The sequence below is a fragment of the Lipophrys pholis genome, assembly GCF_963383615.2.
Source record: "Lipophrys pholis genome assembly, chromosome: 21".
Classification (NCBI taxonomy): Eukaryota; Metazoa; Chordata; class Actinopteri; order Blenniiformes; family Blenniidae; genus Lipophrys; species Lipophrys pholis.
Genome location: NC_137649.1, coordinates 6555700 through 6581487, shown reverse-complemented (window position 1 = coordinate 6581487; position 25788 = coordinate 6555700). Strand labels below are relative to the sequence as shown.

The 25788-nt window shown below is 43.0% G+C and overlaps 2 protein-coding genes across 4 annotated transcripts in view; both read left to right on the top strand.

Annotated features, from left to right (window-relative positions):
- Positions 1-5260, top strand: part of esrrgb (estrogen-related receptor gamma b) — a 46393-nt gene extending 41133 nt beyond the window's left edge. For all 3 annotated transcript variants that reach the window (XM_080490800.1, XM_080490799.1, XM_080490798.1), the window contains exons 6-7: positions 1192-1461; positions 4628-5260. In XM_080490800.1, the coding sequence (XP_080346926.1) occupies positions 1192-1461; positions 4628-4872 (515 nt within the window). In that variant the 3' untranslated portion in view covers positions 4873-5260. The remainder of the gene's footprint in view (positions 1-1191; positions 1462-4627) is intronic.
- Positions 5261-24052: 18792 nt separating this feature from the next.
- ylpm1 (YLP motif containing 1) overlaps positions 24053-25788 on the top strand; it is a gene marked incomplete at its 3' end in the record, with an annotated part of 39101 nt that continues 37365 nt past the window's right edge. Inside the window, exon 1 of the mRNA XM_080491075.1 lies at positions 24053-24906. Coding sequence (XP_080347201.1) covers positions 24352-24906 — 555 coding nt within the window. The 5' untranslated portion in view covers positions 24053-24351. The remainder of the gene's footprint in view (positions 24907-25788) is intronic.

The window sequence follows — 25788 nt, the reverse complement described above, 5'->3', positions numbered from 1 at the left end:
TCAAAACATGCGGAAGATTCAGGAATATGCGCGCTCTGAATTTTGTTAATGATTTGACAAACGTGATTTTTTGCAAAAATGTCACAAAACTGTCAAAGCAGATGAGATTTTGATGAAAAACACAAAATGAAGGAGATATTCGTCAGCAGCAAAAGATTTCACACAAAATGTCCGAGCTCATATATTATAAAGCTATTATTTACCAATCCTGCTCATTTGAGATCAAATTGCGCTGTATGTAATATTATAGTGTAGTATAACATTATAAATAGACAAGATAAATCCAAGCAACTACTTTTATAAGGAGGCGTTAAGTCACATTCTATTGCCACAGTGAGGCTCAGTGAGCCACGTGCTTTCAGCAAATACCAATATAATAGAAAAGTAATCAGTTATTTCTATACTCCTAACCTATAAACAGTAAGGTTTCAAGATTTGTTGGTCGATTTTTAGTTGGAATAATAATGGATTAATGGGTTAGGTCTTGACACAGAGTGCGAGGGTCCAAGGGTGGAAGATGCAATAAAAAGTTGCTGTGGTGAAAACTGCAAAAAGCGAGAGGATGCTAATTAAATTAATTGTGGTTATTATGGCTTGAGGTTAAAAAAGATAAAATAAATAAATAAATAAAAGATTCTTTCTGATTTTACATGACTTGAAACAGTTTGGGGGAGAGAAAAATAGATCTAAAATCCATGTGAGTTTTCGTGCCTTTTGTACTTTTGGCCCACGAGTTCAAAGAGTTTTAAGAGCTCGAATCAGTTTTCATGTACGTCGTCTTTCCATGATGCGACTGGGAGGTGGTGTGAGCTCAGTGTGTGTTCGTCCTCTATCGGCGGCGTCTCCTGAGCTCACATGCGGGGTTGCAGAAGGACTGACGATCGACGGCTGAAGCAGCTCAGGCTCATGTTTCAAAGGCCTCTACACATGACTGATTTATATTCCTCCCCTTAAGCCACCACATGCAGTGGTCGGTCTCCGTTTCAAGTCGGGCTTCTCTGGGGATTTTGCAGCGATTGTACGACATCGCCCATAAAACACCGGACTCAGCCGGGCCAATTAGGCTGGAGCGAGGTTAATGAGCTGGCGTCTCTCTCTCTGCGTCGCGCGGTTCTACGTGTGAGCGTAAAGCCAACTGAAACGATCCGAAAGTGACTGAACGTAAGATGTTTTCTTCACACCTCCCCGCAGGTTTTTCCACGCTCTCGCTGGCGGACCAGATGAGTCTACTTCAGAGCGCCTGGATGGAGATCCTGGTGCTGAGCATCGTGTTTCGCTCGCTGCCCTGCGAGGACGAGATCGTGTACGCCGAGGACTACGTGGTGGACGAGGAGCAGGCGAGGATCTCGGGCCTGCTCGACCTCCACGTGGCCATTCTGCCGCTGGTCCGACGCTACAAGAAGCTGCGCATGGAGAAGGAGGAGTTTGTGACGCTCAAAGCCATCGCGCTCGCCAACTCTGGTAATTTTAATCTTTTCAACCCGACTCTCTCTCTCTCTCCGCTAAACTTGAGGGTCCAACCGGGGTCCTCGCCTCATTGATTCTCCGCGGGAACGGATAAACCTGCGTCGTCTGACGCGGCGCTCATGTCAGTGTGAACGGCACCACCTGCCTCCCCAACAACAAATCACCTCACCAGTCAGTCCTGTGCAGTTTCTCACAGGTTGAAGGTGCGAGTTTGGTTTTGGATGGTGAATGATTTACAATAAAATCCTGCAACATTTTAAAGTCTGTTGACTCAAATAGGAAGTTTTCCGTAGCTGCCCTCCTCCAGCCTGTGGGTCAACAAGTCATCCAACCATCAGTAAATAAGCCTCAATTCACTGAATGCACACTCTTTGTTTATTTATGTATTTGAGTTGGCAATAAAATATATTTTTTACAACGTTAGTTCTGGATAGGCCGTTTCATTCTACACAAAAAAAAAACAACTAAAGTGCAGCAATAATGCACCTTCACTTTTCCTCATGAATCATGCCATTCCTAATATCTGAACAATCACACAAAGGTTCTGCCTGTGTGATGTTTTCAGAAGAAGCCCTGAAAGAGATTTAAAAAAGAAAAGAAAAGAAAGTCTGCCACCAGTAGCTCCAGGGCCTCGTGTGGCTCCTCGGCTCCTCCAGTGGCTCCATGAAGCTTTTTACAAAATTATATGGGAATAAACATTTAACTTATTTTGATTATATTTACACACCAGGGTAATTTTCAAAAGGATTTTTGGCTAAGAAGGGATTACATTAGATTATTGGAACATACCTTTAGGAGCTTTTCATTCAGGTTTTAAACTATAAAATACAGTATGACCTCTGAGACTAACCTTTTGGGGAGGGTGGCGCTGATCGCATTAGATTGTGTTTTTGTACACAATCGCGTGTAATTGCAGCCATTTGCTCCGACATCCTTTTCAGAAAGGTTCATCTCTACAATAAATCTGAAATAAATCAAGATTGTTGGAATTTAATTAAACAAAGAATATAAAATTTAAGAAAAAGTGGTTATCTATATCTTGCGCGACCATCAATTCCGCAATGAAGGACCCCTGATAAGAGGGGACGCTAAGGTCACGAGCGGCGCTTGTTTATTTTAACACCCACCTCCACCCTCCCCCAGTGCATGCATGTGTGTGTGTGTGTGTGTGTGCGGCTGTATTTTAATTTGTGCGCAGATGTGTGTGTGTGTGTGTGTGTGTGTGTGTGTGTGTGTGTGTGTGTGTGTGTGTGTGTGTGTGTGTGTGTGTGTGTGTGTGTGTGTGTGCGACTGTCACATTGCGCTCTCATTCTCTCCATCTCCATAACAGTAGCTGCCAGCGTGCCGCAGCTGAGGGAGATATATTTAGCATTTCATTAGAAAAACAGGGGCTGTCAATAAAATGTGTTAAGTGGAGTGGAATGAGCGTCGGGGAGCGACGGGCCTCGTTTGTTCCAATGTGAAGATGCTGCGCCCGTATTGACAGTTTGCTTTTCATGAGGCTGGGGCCTGTCCCCCACTAATCAATGTCTGTTAGGAGTCTTTTCTCCTGCCTGACTGGAAAAAAAAAAAAAAAGAAAAGAAAAATGCTGAGCCCAGAGCTTTAGTCTTCTGATGACAAACACTCCATGGGGGGAGGAGGGGGGTGGGGGGGGGGGGGGGGGGGGCTGCAAAGGTAAAGGGAGAAGTGTGAGAGAGGAAGGCAGGGGTTGAGAGGGAAGCTCAGGGAGGGCGAGGGGGCAACTTCGGCTCGTTTGAACATGGAGTCGGGGAGCTCCGGCTCCAGTGGTCCTGTGGGTGTGACAGCTGTGGAAATTCATGGCCATTGATTTTGTAATTAGCAAAGTATCGACGGGATTGACGCCAGGCTGCTGACGGATTACATGGAAATTGTTTCTTCAAAGTTAGTTTTGCATTCCGCCCCTGACTACCACACACACACACACACACGCGCGCGCGCACACGAACACGCACACACACACTTATTTTATATTTTAAAACACATTTAAAACCTCACACACACACACACACACACACACACACACACACACACACACACACACACACACACACAGCCCAACGAGGATCCGATCAGCATTAACATGAAGGTTTCAAATGAAGAGCGCTGGAACACATGTGCGGTCCACATAGCCTAGTTAATTTCCCAAGATAGAAATGCAATTTACACAGAAGGCAACTGGTAAAAGAGACTTAATCAGTCAGTTAGGAACATAATTAGCCTTGTACTTTTCCTTTTTTCTGCCTCATTTACATGTTCGTACACGGACTTACTTCACTCTGCAACTTTTCCCTGACACATAGCCGAGCCGATCTAATTCACTCACACTTCAATCAGCAGCCACGTCTGGCCTCGCTCCCTCTCAGTAATGCTGTGCGCCCGGGATGAGACGGGTCTGTCTTTTTCTGTTAGATTCGATTATAACACTGCATCGGGCACACATTTTTTTTGTTTTGCACAATTTGGTCTGTACATTAATGAATTGTGGATGTGATGCATGCACAGATTAGATTTGACACTGTGAAAGTGTTACGGTGAAATTGGCTGAAAAGCAAACCACTGCTTGTCCATTAAAACGCTCTGTCAGCTTGTCCTTCGGAGGACGAGCCCGTCGTCCCCCCAACATCTCGACTTATACGTAGAGAGCAGTTTTTAATAAGTCTCAACTGGTTTTATTTTAGAGCCTATACATAAGGGGGCCAACTGCTCTTTCTTATGGAAATGAAGGCCATCTGCCACCATCATTCAGCTGAACGATATCCTAGTAATGCAGCCATCTGAATTCATTAGCAAGGGGGATGTACGGGGTCCATGATACCAAAAGAAATGAATCTTTCTTCTTTTTTTTTCTCCCCCGTCCCACTGTATATTTATACAGACCGACTGTATCCCTCTCTCCTGTCCTCCCCAGAGTCCCGGCCACGCGTAGGCATTTATTTAAAGAGTGTCATTAGCTACTAACAAGAGAAAAGCCACACTCCAAATGTTTGTGTTTGCCAAGCCACGCTTCGGGGCGTAAAGCCAAAGCGGCAAAGTTGTACATTCATGACGTTTTGCAGATTGAATATTTCATTTTATCTTTAGTTTGTATATCAAAGATCTGACGTGCGTTTCGTTCCCCCGACCCTGTTTTTCCTCCAGACTCCATGCACATAGAGAACATTGAGGCCGTCCAGAGGCTCCAGGACTCCCTACACGAGGCTCTGCAGGATTTCGAGGGCTCCCAGCATCCGGAGGACCCGCGACGGGCAGGCAAGCTGTTAATGACCCTGCCGCTGCTGCGTCAGACCGCCACCAAGGCCGTGCAGCATTTCTACAGCATTAAAATGCAGGGCAAAGTCCCCATGCACAAACTATTCCTCGAGATGTTGGAGGCCAAGGCTTGACACCTGCGTCGGGGCGTCACCCAGCGAGCTGCATCACCCGATCCAAGGCGAGGGACAGCCGGGTGAAAAAAAAGAAAAAGGAAAAGGAAAAAAAAAGAATGAAAATAATAAAGCTGGTGTGCCAATTGACGGTAAACGGATGAAGCTCGGACTACTGAGTCATTTTAACACTTTTAAACGGTAATAAACGTAAAAGAGAAATGGGACTTCAAATAGTTTTAAAAAGGGCGACGATCATCTCGGGTGGCGTGGGATCACGACGATGTATATATATAAAGATGTTGTGTACAGAAAATCAGGCAACCGGGGTCTTGTTATAACCAGAGATCCATTGCTCTATATCACCTGAAGCTTCTGTGAATTTGTTTCTTATCTTATTTTCATCTCCAAAAAAAAAAAGAAAAAAAAAAAAGGTGTGATAATATAAATGTCCTAAAGAACTGTACAGCTACGTAGCCACATTCTGTGTTTCTGTTCCTTTCTCTTTATTATTTTCCCCAAATCTCAGCTGTTCAAGCAATAGTCTCTAACTGGTCTGCATATAATATGTGTACTGTATATTGTGTGAAATTGCACTGGGTGCGGGAAGGGGGGTGGGGGTGGGGGTGAGGGTGGGGGTGGTGTCGGACATATTCTTCTATCTATCATCAGATAAGACGGCGCCCGGCTCGCCTCGGGTGTGTAGGAATCTCCATCTCCTCGTGATATATTTACCTCGTAGTAGCTTCACTGACTCAGTGGCTCGGTCAACTTGGTGCTTACAGAAGGACGGTGGTTGGCTGGCGATCACGGTTCACTAAGAGTTTGCACTAAGCGTCCATGAATAACGTGGCAATAATGTGTGTCGTATACCGACTCGCTCTGTCTGGTAGCATCCGAGTCTCAGTGAATGTTTTTTTTTTCCTTTTTTTGGGAGCTTATAGAGACTAAAACAACCTTCCTCACTTCTCCTCACTGTTTTCATACGTCCACACATAATGTGAAACATGCATTTCATATTGATAATAATATCAATTATAAGCTATATTTAGGCATTTTTGACCTAAATTGTCTGACTGTCGGTCAATCAACAAGCATATTTTAAAATAAGGGCATAATAACAGCACAACCTGTATAATTCCATGTAATCTAATACAAACCTGCACTAAATGCCACCTCTGTTATGTTAAGTGACGCAGATTTGCAGCAGTCCTAACAGGAATTTGTATTGGAATACTTGGTGCAGGTTTTGCTTTTTCTCTGTGTCCTCCGTTCCCCTTTTAGCTGAACTCCTGGGAAAAACAAGTGTCACTATACTGAGAGGATGAACGGTCGCGCCGACGTGATACCAAAGTCTGTGTGCTCGCATCACACACTCAAACCTCTTTTTTTTTAAATGTTTTTTTTTTTTTTTTTTTTTAACTCTTAAAATTGTGGACGACAGGGTAAAACATGAACATTCGAAGAAAGAAAATTAAAGCTTTACCAATTCAGTTGAAAACTTTATTTCATTTCATATTTTATATTTATGAGTTGTGATTTTGGCCTTTTTTTTTTCGACTTGGATTCTTCACTATGACGACACTTGTGTTTCTGACAATGAGTTGATTCCCTTTAAATTGAAATATGACGATATGAAGCAGCTCACATCTTTAATAAAGGTGCTATTCGTTAGGACGGACGTTGTGGCCGGCTAAGTTAATAAATCTGTATAATCCAGAAGTGATAGTAGACTTTTAGGGCATTAATATCTATCAGCGGTAAACCAGTTGCCAAATTACCTTAGGAAAAGTAATCAGAGTAACATGATGCAGTTAACAGTGTACTCCTGACTCGTAACCTCAGCAGGTTAGACGAAAAAAAAAAAAACATATTATTGTAATCCTGAATTAGTCAGCTGCTCTTAGGATAGTAGTGAGGCAGTTATTGTCCCCCGTGAACACTTTGAAGTGTTTTCTTAAAGTGTCAGGTGCCATCGCTTCCTGGCTAAGATCGAGTGTAGTGAAGTGTCGGGTGCCATCAGCGTCTAAAAACAAAACGCCGAGCGACCGTTCACCGCCGACGATCCCCACAGGAACGTTATCGACTCACCCTAATGTTAAGCAAAGATAATTATAACCCAATGCAGGAGAGAATACAATTCCCATAATGCACTTTCCTCCACTGATAACCAGCTAATTCTCCCCCCCCCCCCCCCCCCGGCTGATAGGAGGGGGATATCTCCTCTGCACAGCAGCAAACCAAAGCAATAGCGTCTCCAGATACGTCTGCATTATGAGCCAGCCAGCGAACGCATTTCTGTTGCAGTGTGTATATAATCCGTGGTTTCATCCTGCTTCTGAGCCTCCGCCAAACCTATGACGATGACAGCAGTGCAACATAATGGAAGTCGTCTCTTATTTTTGTCATACGTTAATATGTGGCTGTCTTTGTCGTTTGAAAGTTCACCTTGTTGTCGAACTAAAAGATAAAATGATGGGGGGGGGGTAGGGGTAGGGGCGTTCAGTGACTCGGTCCAGAATATGTGAAGCATTAATGAACATGGTGCCACTTAACCAAAAAAAACGAAAAAGAAACAGGAATTCAGTCTCTCCTCTGTTTATTGATAAACACACTCTATGCACTTTGAAGCCTGATGGCAGATCAGTTCCCAACTTTTCTCCCTCTCAAATTAATGCGGGAAAATAAAATCAAAACGCCTAATTTATTTCCAGCCTTCTAAAACGGTTCGACTCCATCCAATTAACTCTAATTGTCTTTTAAGCTGAAATTCTCAATAGAAATGGAGCAATTAAATTTCAGCTTTGGCTCTACCTTGGGGACGGGAGACGTTTTATTTCGGTTGACGGCGGGGAGGGTTTGTCTAAACCTTTCAAGGGGCGATTTCATGGGCGTCTGTAATAGTTTCATAACAGAGCGCGATCACTGGGCTATGCAAGGCAAATATGGCCATCTACTGTATGTTCCCTGTGTCATGGGGCGTCAGACTGGCATTTAGCTGTGCTTTGTTTACAATGTGGACATACTGTACAAATGTGTTGTGCATACTTCACTATACTAATCTGTAACCGCTGTGCACGGATATGAAATGTGATCGTATGTATAATTTGCCAATTTAATAGATTTTTCATGACAGATTAGCCCACTGAGTACGTGTAAAATACTAGTCAATGTTGAGTCCAGAGGTCCAGTTTCTAACGAAAACGGTGGGATAGCGCCTCTTATTTATTTTCCTTTCATGTTTCTTTGTTTGTTTTTTTTTTGTCTTCAGCGATCAAAACCTTTAATACTCGTTTTGTTGTCATCGATTTTGTTTTTTTGGACGCGGGGCGAGCGAACGCGTCTAGACCCTATACCACAATTCATATTTTGAAAATTACACTGGGTTTGGAAGCGGGCCATGGGTTTTCTCCGGGGAATCAGTGGCACAGAAATAAAGTGACATCACTGGCTGGGTATTAAAGAGGAAAAAAAAAAAAAATGTAGATGAACTTACTGCAATTGGGGAACACATTCCTCGGAGGAGAAAGCTGCTTATTCGCTGTTCCATTTGCAGACTTTTACCTTATCTCTGTGCACTCCGAGATGACGAGATTTACATAAAACATGGAGGAACCTCCCCGGCCGTTCTGGTCCGCAGTGTATAAAGGACCCTGCTAGGTGTATGTACAATAGACATCTGATTACCCAGGAGGTTTCCTCCCCTCAAAAGCAATATGTTAGCATTTGTGATATATGAATCAAGTTAAAAGGGAGCTTTGGTTCATTTTAATTATGAACTTACCCCATGCTTGCGAAAGGACAGGCCAAGTCTGCGCGCGCACACACACGCACATAACACACACACACACACACACACACACACACACACACACATACGTTCAGAGTCCTGAGATGATTAAAGGGTTTAATGTGAAAGTGTTGGAACTGCAAAGCAAGAACCCAACCACAGCTGGTTTTTTTCACTGGATGGTTCATGTGTGGCAATTTCTTGTCTTTTGTTTGTTGTGTTCATGCCGACTGTACCCATGTGTAAATATATGCTTTTTTTTTTTTCTTTTTCTTTTTTTGAGTGAGTCAGATCTAACAGTGCACTGAATGTACAGTGACAATAAAATCACATGGTTTATGTAATCGTTGGAAGATTTATTTTTTTTTGTTATTATTTCAATTGAAATAGACACGTCAACATGTCCGGTCTCAATGACTGACATTGTGAGCTTCATGTTGATATTCATCCCTCGTGAAATCCATGTCAATTCTAAAATATTAAAAACATCCACAGCATAGAGAGATGGAATAAATTGAAATGAGTTGAGATATGAGGCAATAAATAAGCATCAACGAAGGACGGTCAAAGGACCCGGCAGTGTGCCGGTGATTCTGGAGAGTTGGCTGGCACATGCACAAAGTTTTGATAAGGCCTGTGATAATTGCCTTTGCGGATGCAATCAGTCAAATCCTTTGTTCAACTACAAATTAGCCAGACGATGCTGACACTAAAAACATCCTTCCATCAACCATACCATCACAGAACAAACAGAAAACTATTTAGATTCACAAATTAAACAAAAATCTGTGTTTTTGAATTTTGACATACCTGAATAAAGACCTTCAGAAAGAGCCCAGACTGGACTGTGCAGCGCTCAGCTGATATATATTGATCTACTGATTCACTATATTTGTGATCTGAGAGACGCTTCATGGATGTAGTGTGAAGCAGGACATGGAGTGAGTTGGTGGGACGGTGGCGGAGACAGATGATCCACTGTGGTGACCAAAGAAGAGGACAACTGAAAGACTGAGAATATGACGTATTCAAGATATTAAAAATCCAGCAAACGATTATATTTAACTTCAGCGGCAACGCGCTCAGACGTCTGTCTTTAAGGTTCGTAGACGCATTTTCAATGTGTTTTGATCTTATCACCGTGTTTCTCTCAGACGATAAATCCAGTAAATTGTATGCTTGAATCTTGTGTTTTCAGTGTGCTCCTGCCTCGTGCAGCCCCAGAGTTTCCTGGTTGTTGCCCGGCTGTGTGCGCACATGTGTGTTGGGTAAGACGGTGCCTTGGGGTGTAACGGCATCTTTCTGCCCCCGACTGTCAGTTGGTTAACTGTCTACACATTGTCCCGTTTGACCTTGTGTTGGCTGGAGCACTGGCTGAATGCACATCTGACACACTCCCTTCCTTTGTGGTGCAATCCTGTGGAAGTCATTTCATTTACTGGGCTTTCAACTTCAGCCAATACGGGGGGGGGTAGAAGGAGGGGGGGTGGGGATATCGGGGGGTAAGCCGGTGTTTAATCAGGCTGCCACAAACCATTCTCCTAAACAAAATCAACTATGATGCCCAGCGAAAAAGATCTCTCAACAGAAGATTGAATTAGACAAATAAATGGGCTTGTCACTTTTTCATTTTTTATTTAGTATCTTGGCTCGGCTACACCCGGCACTCTGTATAATTCCTGCAAACAACGACTGTGGATCAACTTAAAGCTTGTTCTCCGAGGCGTTTGATGGCGCTTTAGTGTCGTAGAAGTGCAGGTGGCGCCTCAGGAACGAGGTGATGAATCACTGGAAAGTGACGTGGAAATAAAAGAGGATCGGCAAAACATGTAAACACTCCTTTGGAACAATCGAAAGAATTTCTTTATTTCTCTCTCCCACACACAGAAGGAAAATAGAGCACAGCCCACTGTCCTGCCAGTGGCTTTTCATGTTGTGTGCCTGAGATGTCAAACTCATTTCAGCTCAGGGGGCCACACACTGAGCCGGGCGGTACGATAATACCACATATTGACAATACCAAACGTTTACCTTTGTTTTAGTGCGCAAAGGAGCTAAATGCATATTGGAAACCTTTTTTTACAAAACATAAATAATAAAGGTGTCGATCGCTGCAAATCGGGCTTCACAATCTCTGCAGCTTTCAGCACGTTTTCACAAATTCACCCTCACAGTCTGGCTTTGCCGCTTCACCATTCTCGCGGTGTGTTACGTCCACCCCTGGAACTGTGCGGAACCCCCTGACTGGATCTCCGGTGAGCCGGTCTTGACCCCCGGGGCGTATGTTTGACACCCTCCCTGTTGTAAACCTCGGTGTTGTTCACCTCAACCCGTCTCCAGGTGCGTCTGTGCTTATGAAGAGGCAGTGACACTGTCACACCGCGGTCTGTTAATCAACCCATCCTGTTGCTTACCTCTTTCACTAAATCTATAATCACGCTCTTAGTGCAACCTTGCACTGTCACCACCGGCCTCTCCTCCTCCTCCTCCTCCTCTTCCTCCTGTACTTCCACACTCCTTCCTCGTGTGAACATTATTCATCGGCTGAGGTGAGAGTCCACTGAGAATAGGCTGTAAAGTGTCAGTCACAGTTACCCAGAGTGGTGTTGTCTTAGACAATGTAACTAGGTGAAAGTGAGTGAAGGAGATAGGAAACCATCAATATGCTCCCTGTGTAAATTGAAGAAGGTCATGATTTATGGCTCCCGGCTACAGCGTACATACATGCTGAATGTACTCTTTCTCTCTCTCTCTCTCTCTCTCTCTCTCTCTCTTTCCTACTCCCGCCTGGCTCAAGGACAGGTAAGGGTGCCTTTCTGCTGCAGCTCATCACCACCACCATGCAGTCTGTGGCACTTAGTGATGGACAGCCCCGTGAACTGCCAGCGTGCTCTTTCAAAATGAATGGAGCGCCATCTATGGGTGGCCACGGGCAGTGACTGAGTGCAAAAAAAAAAAGGAGGGGAAGGCAGGACACAAACAATGGATGGCGTCCACGTTCTTAACAGTGCATTCTGTTACCTGTAACCCCCCCCCACACCCCCACCCACACCCCCCACCCACCTGCTTCTTTTGGTTTGTCATCACCTCATCAGTCACGTCTGTCTTTCAGGCTCCTTTTACTTGAGACCAAGAGGGGACAGCTGTGGGTTCTCGAAGGCCTGGCGACAGCTGCAAACCCCGCATGGCATTGCATCTGCTCTAGTCTTGCAGCATTATGGCTCGTATCCCGGCTGCAGCCAGTTACAGTTCATAATGGGGTTCTCGCTGGTCTTACCCTATTAACCAGTGAGCAGATGGAAATTATATGGGTGGGTGTAAGGCCCGAAAATGGAGTTGCCAGCATCTTGCTGTCTCAAGAATTCAGCCAAAAGAAATGGGACAATTTAAATAAGCGCGCAAGAGAGGAATTAGAACCTGGCCGAGAATTGTTTCTTGGAGGGACAATAAATACCATGAATCTTAAAGTTGATGATTTATTTGCATGATTTATTATGTCTGGGTACTTGTGACGTGGTTACTTTGCCTTTGGAGTGCGCCAGACATAATAAATGGAGCCGTCATTAGCATTTGACCTCCACATTATGCTTTGTTTACCTGGCTCTCCTCACCTCCATATCTCAGACAAAAACCAGAGCTCTGGCTGTGGCACAGTTTTGTTACTGGGCGGTGGAGGTAAGTGCATTTGCATTGCAAGATTTCTCAAACAACTTGAGCATGCAGAAACAAGGGAGGGGAAGGAAAGATGCTCTGCTCTGCTCCTTGGGGACGAAGCCACTCCCAGATGCTGCTGTGGAGGCTCTGGAGTCCTGACAGCTGCTTCAATCCCAGGAGATTAGAGGCACAAAAAAATAATAATAATAATCTGAACACAAGTTACTGTGAAGAGCCACTGTTGTGTCAGAGGAAGAAGCTGCAGAGTTTGAAGTGCATGTTCTCTAATTGTTTATTAGGGCATCAGATTTACATTATTTACAGAAAAACAAATAAATAAGGCATGTTTGGATTCTTATAGGGCACAACTCAGCCATACCAGGAAAGAAGAAAGCACTTAGCAGCAACTAGTTACATCAAATCAATTGGAAAACAATGAATTAAAATCTGGGAGAGAAACTTCTCAAAAAAAAAAAAAAAAAAAAAAAAAAAAAGATTAGAATTGTAATTATATGCTTTGGCAATTATTAACATTTTCACATTTCATAAGCAAGCAGCTCATGCATACAGTACATATAAAGAGAATCATGAGCAACAAGTAATGGCAAATTGGCAACCCCCCCCCCCCCCCCCACCACCACACACACACACACACACACACACACACACGCATTATATCAGCAGACTGGGGGTGTGGCAGGTAGCTGTCGGTGCCATAGTTAATTGCACAACGAGAGACCGTTCTCTAATTTATTTCTTGCCTGTCCATACAAGAGTGATCATGAAGCCCCATTCATTTCACAGAACACAATTTTCATATTTAATGAGCATGACTCCAATACAATTACAGTAATTAGTCAAATCTCACTCACGGCCAATGGAGCTCGCCACTATTATTAGTGGATCTTATTAATGATGTTGCACATGTGGTGCTCATAGGGTAATTGAGGGCATGTGTGGGTATGGGAACGGGGGGTCTAATGCAGATTGCGTGGCGGCGGTGGCGTCAGTCTGTTTTCTGTCTATACTGGGCCGCATGTTTAACAGGAGTTTGCTTGATGTTCCTTCGAGATGTTTTAGCCTAAATTTCTACACACCTACTTTATTCAAGATAAATTATTCTAGATAAATAAAAAAGCAATCTGTTGTTCCTCAGTCATGTATATTATATGATTGTAAATCAGATCAGAGCCTCGCCACTGCACTGACTGGACCCTGGAGGATCCCGACAAAAAACACAAAGGTAGAAACTGGAAGGAGAAGCCCATTTGCTATGAGTGATGATACTGCAGTGTCTGACATTTTGGAGCTTTGTGATCCTTATTAAACCTACAAACTGTATTTGTACCTGCAGCAAGGCTATGCAGCAGCCAACGATAGATCTTGTATCTACATGAAAAGAAGCCACAGTGCAAACGTTTTATTATGCACTGGAAAGAAAACTAAAAACATATTTTCCAATCGAACGTTACATTATAGAGAAAGCAGTTGTTGAGATCTGGAGAATATTTTCAAATGGGGGAAAAAAAGAAGATAAACACATATTGCATTCACACTACAGCAACAGCGAAAATACCATGTCATTGTTCAGGGGGACAAAAAAAATGTCTCTGAAGCAATTCTTTCTGAGGGTTTGCACCAATAGATCACTGAGAGAAAGCTGCTGCAGCCATATAATTTCAGTTTTTCACCTTTGTAGTTGTACAGTATTCAAAAAGGCAAATTTTGCATATATTATTGGCTCAGTGTTTTGGACATTTCACAGTATTTTACATCAGAATGTTTCACTAAAGTTGGATTCATGTTGAAGTTGCAGTCATTTTTGGTGATAATTGTTTAATTTTGTGAAGAAATGGACATTTTCATGACACATCCTCTGCACCACAACAAAGACCCACAGCCTCTTACTATGCGCTTTGAACCAGTTGATGTCAAGGCTGATTTTTATAAAGAAGCAACAATTTTAATCAAAGAAAAAGTCACTTAATGGCCTCTTATGCAATTAAGGGCAGTGTCACCGCTAAGTTAATGAGTGTAACGCTATAACAAAAAAGCCCCCATTAACACAACATAATTAGCGGAACATAGCGGAATTAGACAGCAGCAAGTGACAGTGCTTTGGTGTTTTCATAATTAAACACGGGAAAAGACAACAATTAAGCCAAATCTTTAACACCCCGCAATCTCATTGAAGCCAAGAGAGGACATGTTTTGTTTTGGGGAAAGCTCCTGAGATGCTGTGCGAAGTTTGAATCACAGCTCAAAGGCAGAGCTGAAAGTGAGCGAGGTCACGATAACAAAGCCCGGAGGCACGCGGACCGACACAATTACTGTCGGTGTCGCGTTCGTCAGAGGACCGGATGACATCTACTGTACGTGTCACTGCTGGTTGTGTTCTTTTTGGGCACGCGGTGGGTTTGGATCATGTGACTCTAGTGGGACCGTCACTTCAGAACAGATTACTGGTCCATGTGGTGATGTACGGCTGCCCACATTTATTCTTGTTTATCACGATAAATTTATATCAAACTTCCCAGAGCGAACACATGGCCACGTCGGAGCTGCTCCGCGACTTATTTCAAGTTAAATCACACTGCAGCAGAATATTGCTATAATTTGACGTTATCTCACAACCAGCCGACCTGTAAGTGTAAATATTAATCCTCCAAAAGAGCTGCATCTCTGCACAAACCCACCCACCGTCCTCACGGCCGCGTACCGCGGGGCAGGCCTTATTAGCGATGCGCTAATGTGACATTAATTGCTTTTACTTTTTCACTCCATTAAGAGGCTGCTATCTGTTTCAGGAGTCTGGCCAGATGGTTTATCGGCTCCGCTCTGGCAGCCGTGTTGGTAATGGACTGAAGCGCGGAGTAATATAATGACAGCAACAGGACCTGAGCAGCAAGTGCAGAGGTAACGAACACCTGTCACACGGGGAAAAGCGGGAGCGACTGAATTTACAAATGTGCCTTATTGTTGGCGACCACCTCTCACTGAAACGTCGACCCGGCAAAAGTCAGGAGGAGGACTGAGGAGACCCTCAGAACCTTTGACCCCTCCAGATAGATCAAGTGTGTTTGTTTGGAGTATTGTTAAGCTTTTGTTGAGGAGCAGTGACAAGTCTTCTTTCAAAATATTGGCAGCCATTGACTATGTGCTGAAATTAAGGCGGCGGCATTGAGCCATAAAGCCAAGACCGGGGTCAAATGCTAAATAAGAGAAAGCTGGCACTGGTGTCACCCAGGGGAAGCTTCCTCCTCTACGTCCTTATTCTCTTCCTTCTCTGTCCTTACCATCCCATTTGTACCCCCCCCCACCCCCACCCCACCCTCCCCCACTCCCCCACTCCCCCACCTTGATGCCAAACCTCCATGACCTAGGCCAAGATCAATAGCGCAGTTTTAAAGAGGATGGACTGTGTAAATAGAGACGATGGATTCTGCCGATGAGCACGCCTTGACCACTGCCGGCCTTCGGCGGCAGCGCCTCTATTTGATCAAGTCTTTCATTGACGGTTGTAAATGCACGCGTGACACATTTTTTGGATCAAGTAAAACTAAATGTAAAGAAGGAGAGTGTCAATTTATGAATCGTTTCTTTCTCCCTGTCGCTGCTGAAGACGACCGTTGTCACTAGAGATCCACTGTCGCAAACAGGTATTGGCAAATGTAGATCCAATAAGGACAAGCAGCTGGTGTCCAGAGCAAAGATTCCGATTGTTGAGTTCACAGTGGTTGAAGCCCGTTTCTGGACCTCAATGTGAAGAAACCTGCTATTAATGACAAATAGATTGGAGAAAGTAACATTCTGGGGTCTACTGTTATAATTAGTTTGTATTTCAAAGGATCTAAAAACAGGAACATCAAATAAAAACTATGTTTCCTCTATGGCAGAGGTGCATGATGGGTAACTAATTCTCACAAAAACCCACATGTAGAATTAGCACAATTATTTTAGAATTATTTTATTCTGAATGATCTCTTGATGAAAAGCAGTTTTTGTCTTTGTCTGGTTTTTGTTTTTAGGTTAGTAAAAAAAGTAAATAAAAACAGTTTTTTCATTTTTTTTTTCACTGTGAAACATCAATTTTGTGAGCGAACAATTACTGACGCTGCTATCCAAGGTCCTCGACGCAACTAATAACGTAATGATGTCATAATTGTTATGTCTCGTCCAGTGTGGTGATGTTCCATGTTTTCATGCCGTCGTCTAGGTTCATGTTCAGTCTTGTATTTCATGCACTCCCTTGTACTTACCTTCCCCTCCTCATTTCAGACCTGACATCCCTTCATCCCCACTGTGATCGTCGAATGATTGCTTCACCTGCTCCTCCTTTCCACCTTGGTTTAGTGGTCACCACATGTTTTCAGCCGGTTACAATCTGAAACTTCACCACAAAGATAGGTTAGTGTGAAGCGTTACCCAAACATCACATCTTTAAGTCATTACAATGCATAATGACAAACGCTGCATGCCTGGCCTTTCAGTGTAAAATTACTGATCTGTTTTATTATTTTCGGGGAAATATTCTCAAGGTTTTTGGACTTTTGTCGATTTTGAAGGGAATTTGTTGGTGTTTTAGATCTTTAATAAGGAGTTAAATGAATTTTACCATATAGCAGCTGACTGTTATGACTTAAAATCTAAGTTAGTTCTACCATAGGTATCCTCCATCAACACAGACTTCCCAAAATAGAACCTGGAAGTTAAGCATTCTCAAAGATGATTTATGAATAAAATATTTCTCTGTATCTTGAGGAGGCGTCACCATATCTCAGGTATCTTTAAAGCAACATTCCTCTTTGCAGTAGTTTTAATGGGCCGCGTGTAATATTACTTTTGTTTGTGGATATCATAACTTTAAAAAAACGCCCGCGCCCGCAAATGTAATTGTCGATTGTCACAAAGAGCTGCACTTCATTTGGGTCCATTAACGGTTCACAGCAGCCTTTTCCAGTCAAAGAGAAGGTTTTTTTCTTTTTTTCCTCCACAAGGAGAAATTGCAGCCCGTGCTTTCAAGAGCTAAACAGTCAATTGTCTGCGGATTCGTCAGAATTATTGTCAGACTCGATGCACTTCCTGTCAACTACCGAGTGAACGTTGGTGAGAGTTGCAGCTTTCGAGAAAAAAAAAAATGCTTCGCTGAAGTGGTATCTAAGATTAATGATTTCTCGTCTGACATCACATGCAAAAAAAGCAATTACATTAAAACATGTTGTTTTCTGGAGAGGCGGAAATGACTCAAATCATACTCCCGTGATGTTGGACCAATCAAAATCAATGCAGTTTGGTGCTTTACGCCATTAACGTATAGGCTCTTCTTTTTCCTGACCTTCTCATACTTTCAGCCGACAGTCCATATCAAAACGTACTGAAATTATATCACACGATGCTTCACATCACGATCAGACATTAAGGAAAGTTCATTAACCCTTCGGAGAAATCCCAAACTTTTATGTGTGAATTTGATGTTGTTCTCCTTTAAACATGCTTCTCTCCCTCACTGAACATATATCTCTACTAAACATATAAACAGAGCGAGTTGACCAATACATTGATTGAATAGGCATAGTCCGGGTGTAATCTGTCCCGCGCAGCGTAAGTATGACCAAGATTTATATGTTTTTTTGAATGTGGAAACCAACCAATTTTACACTTTTTATTTTTCGCACAGAGCACATTAGCAGATAGCATCGCAGCGGGCCGAGTGAAAACAAAATCATTACTCACCTGCATTTACACAGCGTGCATATCAAACCCAACACTTTGTAAATGCAGAGTGCGTTAGTCATAATTCTGCTTATCTCGCACGTGTGACAGACCACTTTTTACTATATAAACCGCTCCATTACTGCCCCTGTAAGTTATACGCGGCAGCACAATCTGGAGCCGGCCAGCTGCTCGTATTAATCAAACAGCCCACTTCCCTTTATGACACAAAGCAAATAGTCATAAATGCTCTTATCGGCCCTTCTAATAGTATGGATGTTACAATCAGATTCATGGTGGCATAAACTATTACATTTCATCTTTATCATGCCGAACAATCACTTCTTTTTCATGAGCATCGTTTATAACAGCTGGACAGCTTGTTGCATAATGAAATTCAGAGAGCCCTATCAGCCTGAGGGATCTCGCACTGCCTTTACTCACATTTACATATATTTATGTGGATTTTTGTGTTTTCACAACAGGCAAACGGGCGTGATTAATGTGCGGCTGTGGTCTTCTGGGACACGTGTGGCTCCCTGCAAAAACTGATCAGTGATCGGGCAACTTCCGCACTTCGACGTGAAGTCTGGGGCGCCTCAGCCTGGCCGACAGTTTCACCACAAAACAGCCTCTTCGTCATCTCAACATGCTCCAGTCACGTAATGAGTTGCGTCTCTGAACACCCATGGCTGGTTAAAACTGTGCTTTGCGTAGTACAGTAACACTTTAATTACAGCTGTGATAATGAGGATGCCACACGTCAAGCAAATGTACGCAAACTCTCCGTTTCAAGGGGAACACAAACAGCAGCTGGAGTTGCGCGTTTTCACTTGTGAATTATTTCCAATCAAATGTGAAGGGAAATTTCACACCTCTGCTTTGTGTACTCCCCACTTCATTGGAAGCACTTTGATTAATCAATTAATATTCCTCTCCCAAGGTCCTTTATATAAACCTCATCATTAATAAAAGCAGACATTCAATTAACAGCCAAATCTTGATTGCCAATTTTGTCATAACAGTGAGCCTTTTCTATGCAGATCCACCCCCCCACCCCCCACCCACCCCTTTTGCTTCGTTATAGTTGAGAGTGTGGGTAGAAAGAATTAACTAATTTCATTAATCTAATTGTCATCGCTTTCAACCATCCCGTTAATAAGTACAAATTAATATGATTAATCAATTTGACGACATAAACTCATTCAATTACAGTTTTTCAAAGGCAAGTGGGTGTGTTGGGGTGATAGGGACATGCAGCGAGTGAAGGGAGGAGGGCGTCCCAGCAGCTCGCTCTGTGAGGAACCCGGCCCACAAGATTGAAGGCAAGTGGGGCAATTAGTCATTGGGAATGATAAATAATTGGCGATGAAAAATGTGGAGGGCAGGATACCAACGGTGGCCTGGTTCAGTGAAAGCTGCTCCTTGTGTGAAAAAGTGACTGTAACATTTACGACGGCAACATGATTTGTATTTGGTTTTAAAGAGAGGAAAGAAAAAAAAGAAGAAGAAGAAATAATGTTTGGATTTCATGCAGAACTTCCTGGTTCTATTTGTCATTAATGTAAATAAAACTGAAAAAGCTCTATTGTGGTGTGTTTTGAATTGAATTAGATCAGGTTGCTCTCCTTCTTTCTTTGACTTATGTCACAAAAGAAAAAACTGAAAAACGCGAAAGAAGTCAACAGTGTTGTTTTGCTGCTTGGCAGGGGAGAGCTCACTACTGCCCCCGGAGGCCTGTGGCACTTCCATTGTGTGACTGGAGTTGCAGCGTTTTCTTTTTTTTTTTTCCATTTATGCAGTGCTTCTATATATATGCAGCTTGTATTTCCTTTGGCGGTGCGTTTCTGTGTCTGCAGTGTTTTCCTTGTGTGAACCTCACTTGTGTCGTTTGCAGCATATCTGTGCAAAACCAAGCAAAAAATAAGACTCCAGTCTGAACATAAAGACCATTTAAATGAACCTTCTGGTGCAAAACGCTTTGAAATGTCCCACAAAAAACGTCTCCTGTTGCATCATGGGTGTTTTTAGTAATAGACACTGACAGCATGGCTTTGAGGCCAATACTAGTGTGTGTTCTGAGGTTACGTTTCATAGCGGCATCACTAATATCTCAGCTCAGGTCTCAGTGTTGTATCCGCTGCTCCTAAGAATTTATTGTTTTTTTAAAATCAGTGTTTTCTTTAACATTTTTTCCATTTGCTTGATGGTTCGGCCGGATTGGAGCCTCTTGTGGGCCGGTTTTGGCTCCTGGGCCTTATGTTTGTCACCCCTGATCTAAAGGGCCGTTGATAAGATGACGGCTAACAGCTTTGCGTGCGTTAATAAATAAGATTTCAGACTTCAGCTGCAGACAAAGAACGAACTTGGAAAAAAAATGTATTTCCATCGCAAGCCCGAGATCTACGAAAGCCAGCAAGCTCAAGGACATTGATGCGCTTTTTTGTGTGTGTGTGTGTGTGTGTGTGTGTGTGTGTGTGTGTGTGTGTGTGTGTGTGTGTGTGTGTGTGTGTGTGTGTGTGTGTGTGTGTTTCTATTTTCAAATACCTCTAATTCAAATTAGACTCTTAACAAAGCTTCAGCTCATGTGAGCTTTTAACAGGCTGAGGAGTGTGGAGCCTGTTTACTCAAAACAGCTGCTGACATCTGATTTGTATATTCCAGATCTCCTGCGCCGAGAGGAAGAAGTGCTGGCACAGCAGTTTTGGTGATGCCCTTTAATGCACTTTATCTTATCAGCCCGGCACCCCCAAACACCCCCCCACCCCCACCCCCACCCCACCCTCATTCAAACCCATGTTTGATGGAGCTGTGCGATGTTTGTTTGGGGCTTACATTGGTAATAGTTTACAGGAGCGGCGTCTCTAATTTGTGAATTGAGGTATGATATGGGAGACAATTAGACCCGTGTTCGATTGGCATATGGAGGCTTGGATGCTGACAGTCAAGAGGAGGCTTTCAAATGTCATACCAATTAATCTATCCAGCCATCAAACAATATTCTGGAAACAAAGTCAGGGGGGGCGATCAATCCGCATCACTTTTCTCCTCACCGGGTTATGGGAAAATTGATTTGTCAAACAAAGCATTTTGGAAGCAGTGCATGGACTTGTTCGGGATCCATTAGCCTCCATTGAGCATTTTGTTTAACATAGGATTTTCATCACAGAGAAAATGCCGTGTCCTCAATACTGTGAGCCACAACTTTACGATTTCTGATTTCTTTGTTCTTGCTTAGGAAGCTTTAGAAAAGTGCTGATGAAGATGGAAAGGTACCAACTTCTTCTGCTTTTGAAATTGTTAGCCTGTTGTGTGTGTGTGTGTTTTTTTTTTTTCCTCACATAATCACTCATATCATAAGACTCAATTAGCTCTTACAGAGTTGTAGTTCGTATAAACACACCATAAAAAAAAAGACGTCTAACAATCAGCATTGCCTTAGTCCCCAGTGTCAGTTTTATTGTACACTGTGGGGCTATCCTGCCATTCTATACAGTGAGGCTGCCCTAAGCCGTATCATGAATTCCCTGTGCAGTGTACTGTTCTAAGACAGAACTGTATCACATTGTGCCCGTCATGCTGTTTTAGAGGGGAGAGAGCTTCCTCTATGGGATTTCTCCCACCCCCATCCCCTGATAATGTATCTCTCCCTAAAGGCTAGGCCTCCGTGACCTTGCCTTATTCATTGAGGGCATCTTAAGTGAAAGAACTGAATCCTGAATGGGCCATTTCCCCTCTTTTAACACCCCTTGAATGTCATCAGTGAAATATGAAGTCATTAGGCGATATTAAAACACTGCTGACAAACTAATTAACGGGAGACATTAAACAGGACCAGCTTGATTAATCCGCTTTAACGATTCTTTTTAAGTGGTTCTGGTCAAAATTAATACAGATTTACTGGTGATCTTAAGGAAAAAAATAATCTTATGTGTTTCAGACCTCAAGGGCAACCTAAAGTCGCTGCTCTTTTACCTCCCACTGCTCTCACCCCCAAAGTCTTCACACACTGCCTGAACTCACACAGTTGGTCTGAGGCTACGACACTGACAGGAAAAAATAAAATAAATAATCTCACTATTTTAATTTGATCGTGTTTAGTTTTCAATCTATTTTTAAAATTCAATAACGTTACAAAGTTTAAATTCTTCAAATGATGGTACGTTAGAGTTGGATTTCGCTGCAATACTGTATGTGACAAATAAAAAATCTCCTATAATGTAATCTGATACTCCAATATAATCTGATCAACTATTACAATGATTCATATATAAACGGATGTTCACGTTGCTGTTGTTGTTGTTGTTGTTGTTGTTGTTGTTGTTGTTGTTGTTGTTGTTGTTGTTGTTGTTGTTGTTGTTGTTGTTGTTGAAACGGTTTGAATGATTTATTACTGGAATAATTTCTTGTCTTCATCGATCGCGCCTGTATTTAAAAAGTGTTTGTAAATGTCTCCCTCTTGTGGTGAAAATACAAAACTACACAAAGTCACCATTGTTCTATTTCACTCCCTCCTCGTGTGAAATATTATATGTTCAATACACACGGACTGTATAATAGTTCATGTTCTAATTTCATACGTCAGCAAAAAAGAAATGTTTTTTTCCACTTAAATCTTCATCGGAAAACTTTTTTTTTTCATATGCAAACATAAATACAAACCTGAAACCAAAGAACCATTGCCACTTATATGAAAAGGACAATACTGGATTATAAACATTGAGCAACATATAAACCAAGGCAAATAACACAGTTTTACTACATTTACAATTACCAACTTGTCAATCTTATTCAGAAAGAACTACAACGAACACTTGGTAGAGCTCATACCTTCACCATTTCCACATTTAAATTAAAACTGACCACGTTATGTTGAACATTTTTGTGGCCTAGACCTTGACCTTTGACCCAATCGCTCTGAAATATCAATGGGGCCATCCTCGGATAAAGACAAATCATACCTGAAAATTTCAAGCAATGCGGGTGAATAATTTTTGGCGAAAGCCACGTCCATTGCGACAGATGCTGATCTTGAGCTCCTTCAGCAGGTAACTCTCCCATCTGCTTTGTAAGGGACATTCTTTCACAGTTTTGGGGAGATTTATTCAGAAATGGTTGGCCGTTAACACTCCAAACTCTAATTGATTAGTCCTTGGAAGATGATCATCGCTGAAGATTTCAAGTAATTCGGGTGAGTAGTTTTTGTGAAAAGTTGGTAAAATAATACATACATACTAAATAAATACATGCAGTCAACAACATAGAGGGAAACAGTCATCAGGGGCGAAGAGAGCGTTGGGAAATGATGTAGATAGATAAAACCAACAGATGGCGGTAATGCAACTTTATGGATCCAAACTGCCGTTAAACCCAAAAGAAGACGAAGAAGAAGAAGAAGAAGTAAAAGAAGAAGAAGAAGACTTAAAACATCGCCCAACTTCCGTTGGCGAAGGTAATAAATACATGCAGACAAAAACATAACCTTTCCCTGACTTTCATTGGCGACGGTAATAAAATTCTCATTTTATCTTCCCCTTTTCTGGTTCTGATTCTTTTTACATACACATCAAGTGTGGCGTTCACCTTCAGCTGGCCATAATAAACGTAAACATCTTTTAATTGAGGGAGAATAATTATCTTTGTTTGTAGGATTAAAATATATGTCCTTGCTTCAAATACTGTGCTTTTTTATTACTATTAAAAATATCTACATTTTGGCCAGGCCTTACTGTGTGGAGTTTCCATGTTTTCTCCATTTGTGGATTTACTCCAGGTACTGTGGTCTCCTCCTACAGTTCAAAAACATGCATGTGAGGTTAATTGGTGACCCTAAATTGCACATAGCGTGTGTGTGTGTGTGTGTGTGTGTGTGTGTGTGTGTGTGTGTGTGTGTGTGTGTGTGTGTGTGTGTGTGTGTGTGTGTGTGTGTACACTTTACGACTGCATCTACTGTAGTGGCGTTCGCCCTCCGGAACAGTAGAGGGTGCTATAACCCGTTCACAGGCTTCCACGGAAAAACAAGAATCGTGACCTCTCCTCTCCTCTGACGTCATCACGTCGCCGGCTCGTGTTTTGTGTTTGATCGTCAGCCATTCAGAAAAAAGTATCTTCGACGCTTTCCGTTGTCCGATATCCACACGCACACTGCTGGATGTGTATGTTTCTGTAACTGATAGCTGCTACTCTTGCGACATCAGTTTTATCTCGTGCGTCATTCCGCAGGCCGGAAACCACAATGGTGATGTGAGGCTCGTCGAAGATGGGCCCACGTTAGCCGCTAGTTTGGTTAGCCGCTGCGGTTGTGCGTGTTCATAAAGGCGTCGGGCCGCCCTGTTGTGTTCACCATGTTTCCAAGCTGGGGGAATTTCGGTGGACCCCAGCCCAATAACTTCGGGGGCGCCGGTCCTCGCAAGCCGTTGGTCGGCAATCAGAATGCGGGTTTCGGAGGCTTCGAGGCCCCCGCGTCGTCCGGCGGCTCGCTGTTCTCCAGCCTGCAGGAGCAGCACCTGCAGCAGATGCAGCAGCTGCAGATGTTGCACCAGAAGCAGTTACAGTCCGTGCTGCTCCACGGCAACAATGCGAATGCATACGGAGGGGCTGGACATGCCGGTGGGTTCCCGGGCACATCGTGGCATTCAGAAGGAGCCGGTCACCAGGAAGGTGGTACCCGCCCCCAGTCGTTTTACGGACAAGAGGCTCAGACCCGGGGGGGACCCCCTGCCCCCAAGCAGGGTTTCCAGCAGCCTCCTCCTCCATCGCAGCCCACCGACCCTCAGCCGGCACCGCCTCCTCCAGAGCCCCAGGGAGCGAAGCCACCGGACAGCAACGGTCCTCCGAAAGCCAAAGAGGCAATCAAAGAGCCAGCCACTACAGAAGAAGACAAGTCCTTACCTTTACAGGTGATTTCTTCTGTTTGTCTTCAGACCATCTATGTTTTTTACCCAACCTAATGCCATCATCAGAGAAACTCTTTGTCCTCAGAATCAGTCTATGATACAGGACATCTCACCCATTTCAACATGTAAACAAACGTCAGGATTGTGTGTCAGGAAGTGATTATTCACTATAACAGTCTTGTATTGATTCTCAAAAAGACAATATAGTCATTGCACAGTCATTGAAGTATTGTCCATGTTGCAAAACAAATACACATACAGTAAACTACTACTACTATGTTATACATGCAGAGGATAAAAAGCCTTGCACAGTGACCAACATTCAACCAGTATTCATCTAGTCACAAGCTCTCCTCCTTGACATTTCAGCCACCCATGCCACTGAACAGTACATTGTTCATTACACACTGCATTTTAAGGTTGCATTGATATGTGATTTGGTGAAAGATTTTTCTTGAGTCTGACCAAATCTGGCAGCAAAGTAAATTAATGGCCAATCTCAGCTGACTATAGGTAAAAGTCCAGCCAGTGCCTCCAACCAGGGACTGTCTAATTGTAAGGTGAGGTTACTTCAGTGTGTTCAGTCATACAAACGCAGTTCTAAAGAAAAAACGTATCCCCCTTCAAGTAGGTTTGTTGAAATTCATTGTCAGAGAAGGAAAGTCGGCTCCAATGTACAAACAGTATTTCAGGTTGTTGGATTTGGTCATTATATGAAACAAAATTCTGTTTTTGCAAAAAAATTAAATTCTGTCAATGTATTTTTACTTCACCCAGAAACAATTTGATGTTTGCTCATTTGTCCCCTTTTGGACATTTCCAGGCTGTTTCAGACATGTCTGCACAGAGAAACTGAACTGTTTTAGTTCCAAGAACCTTGAAGGA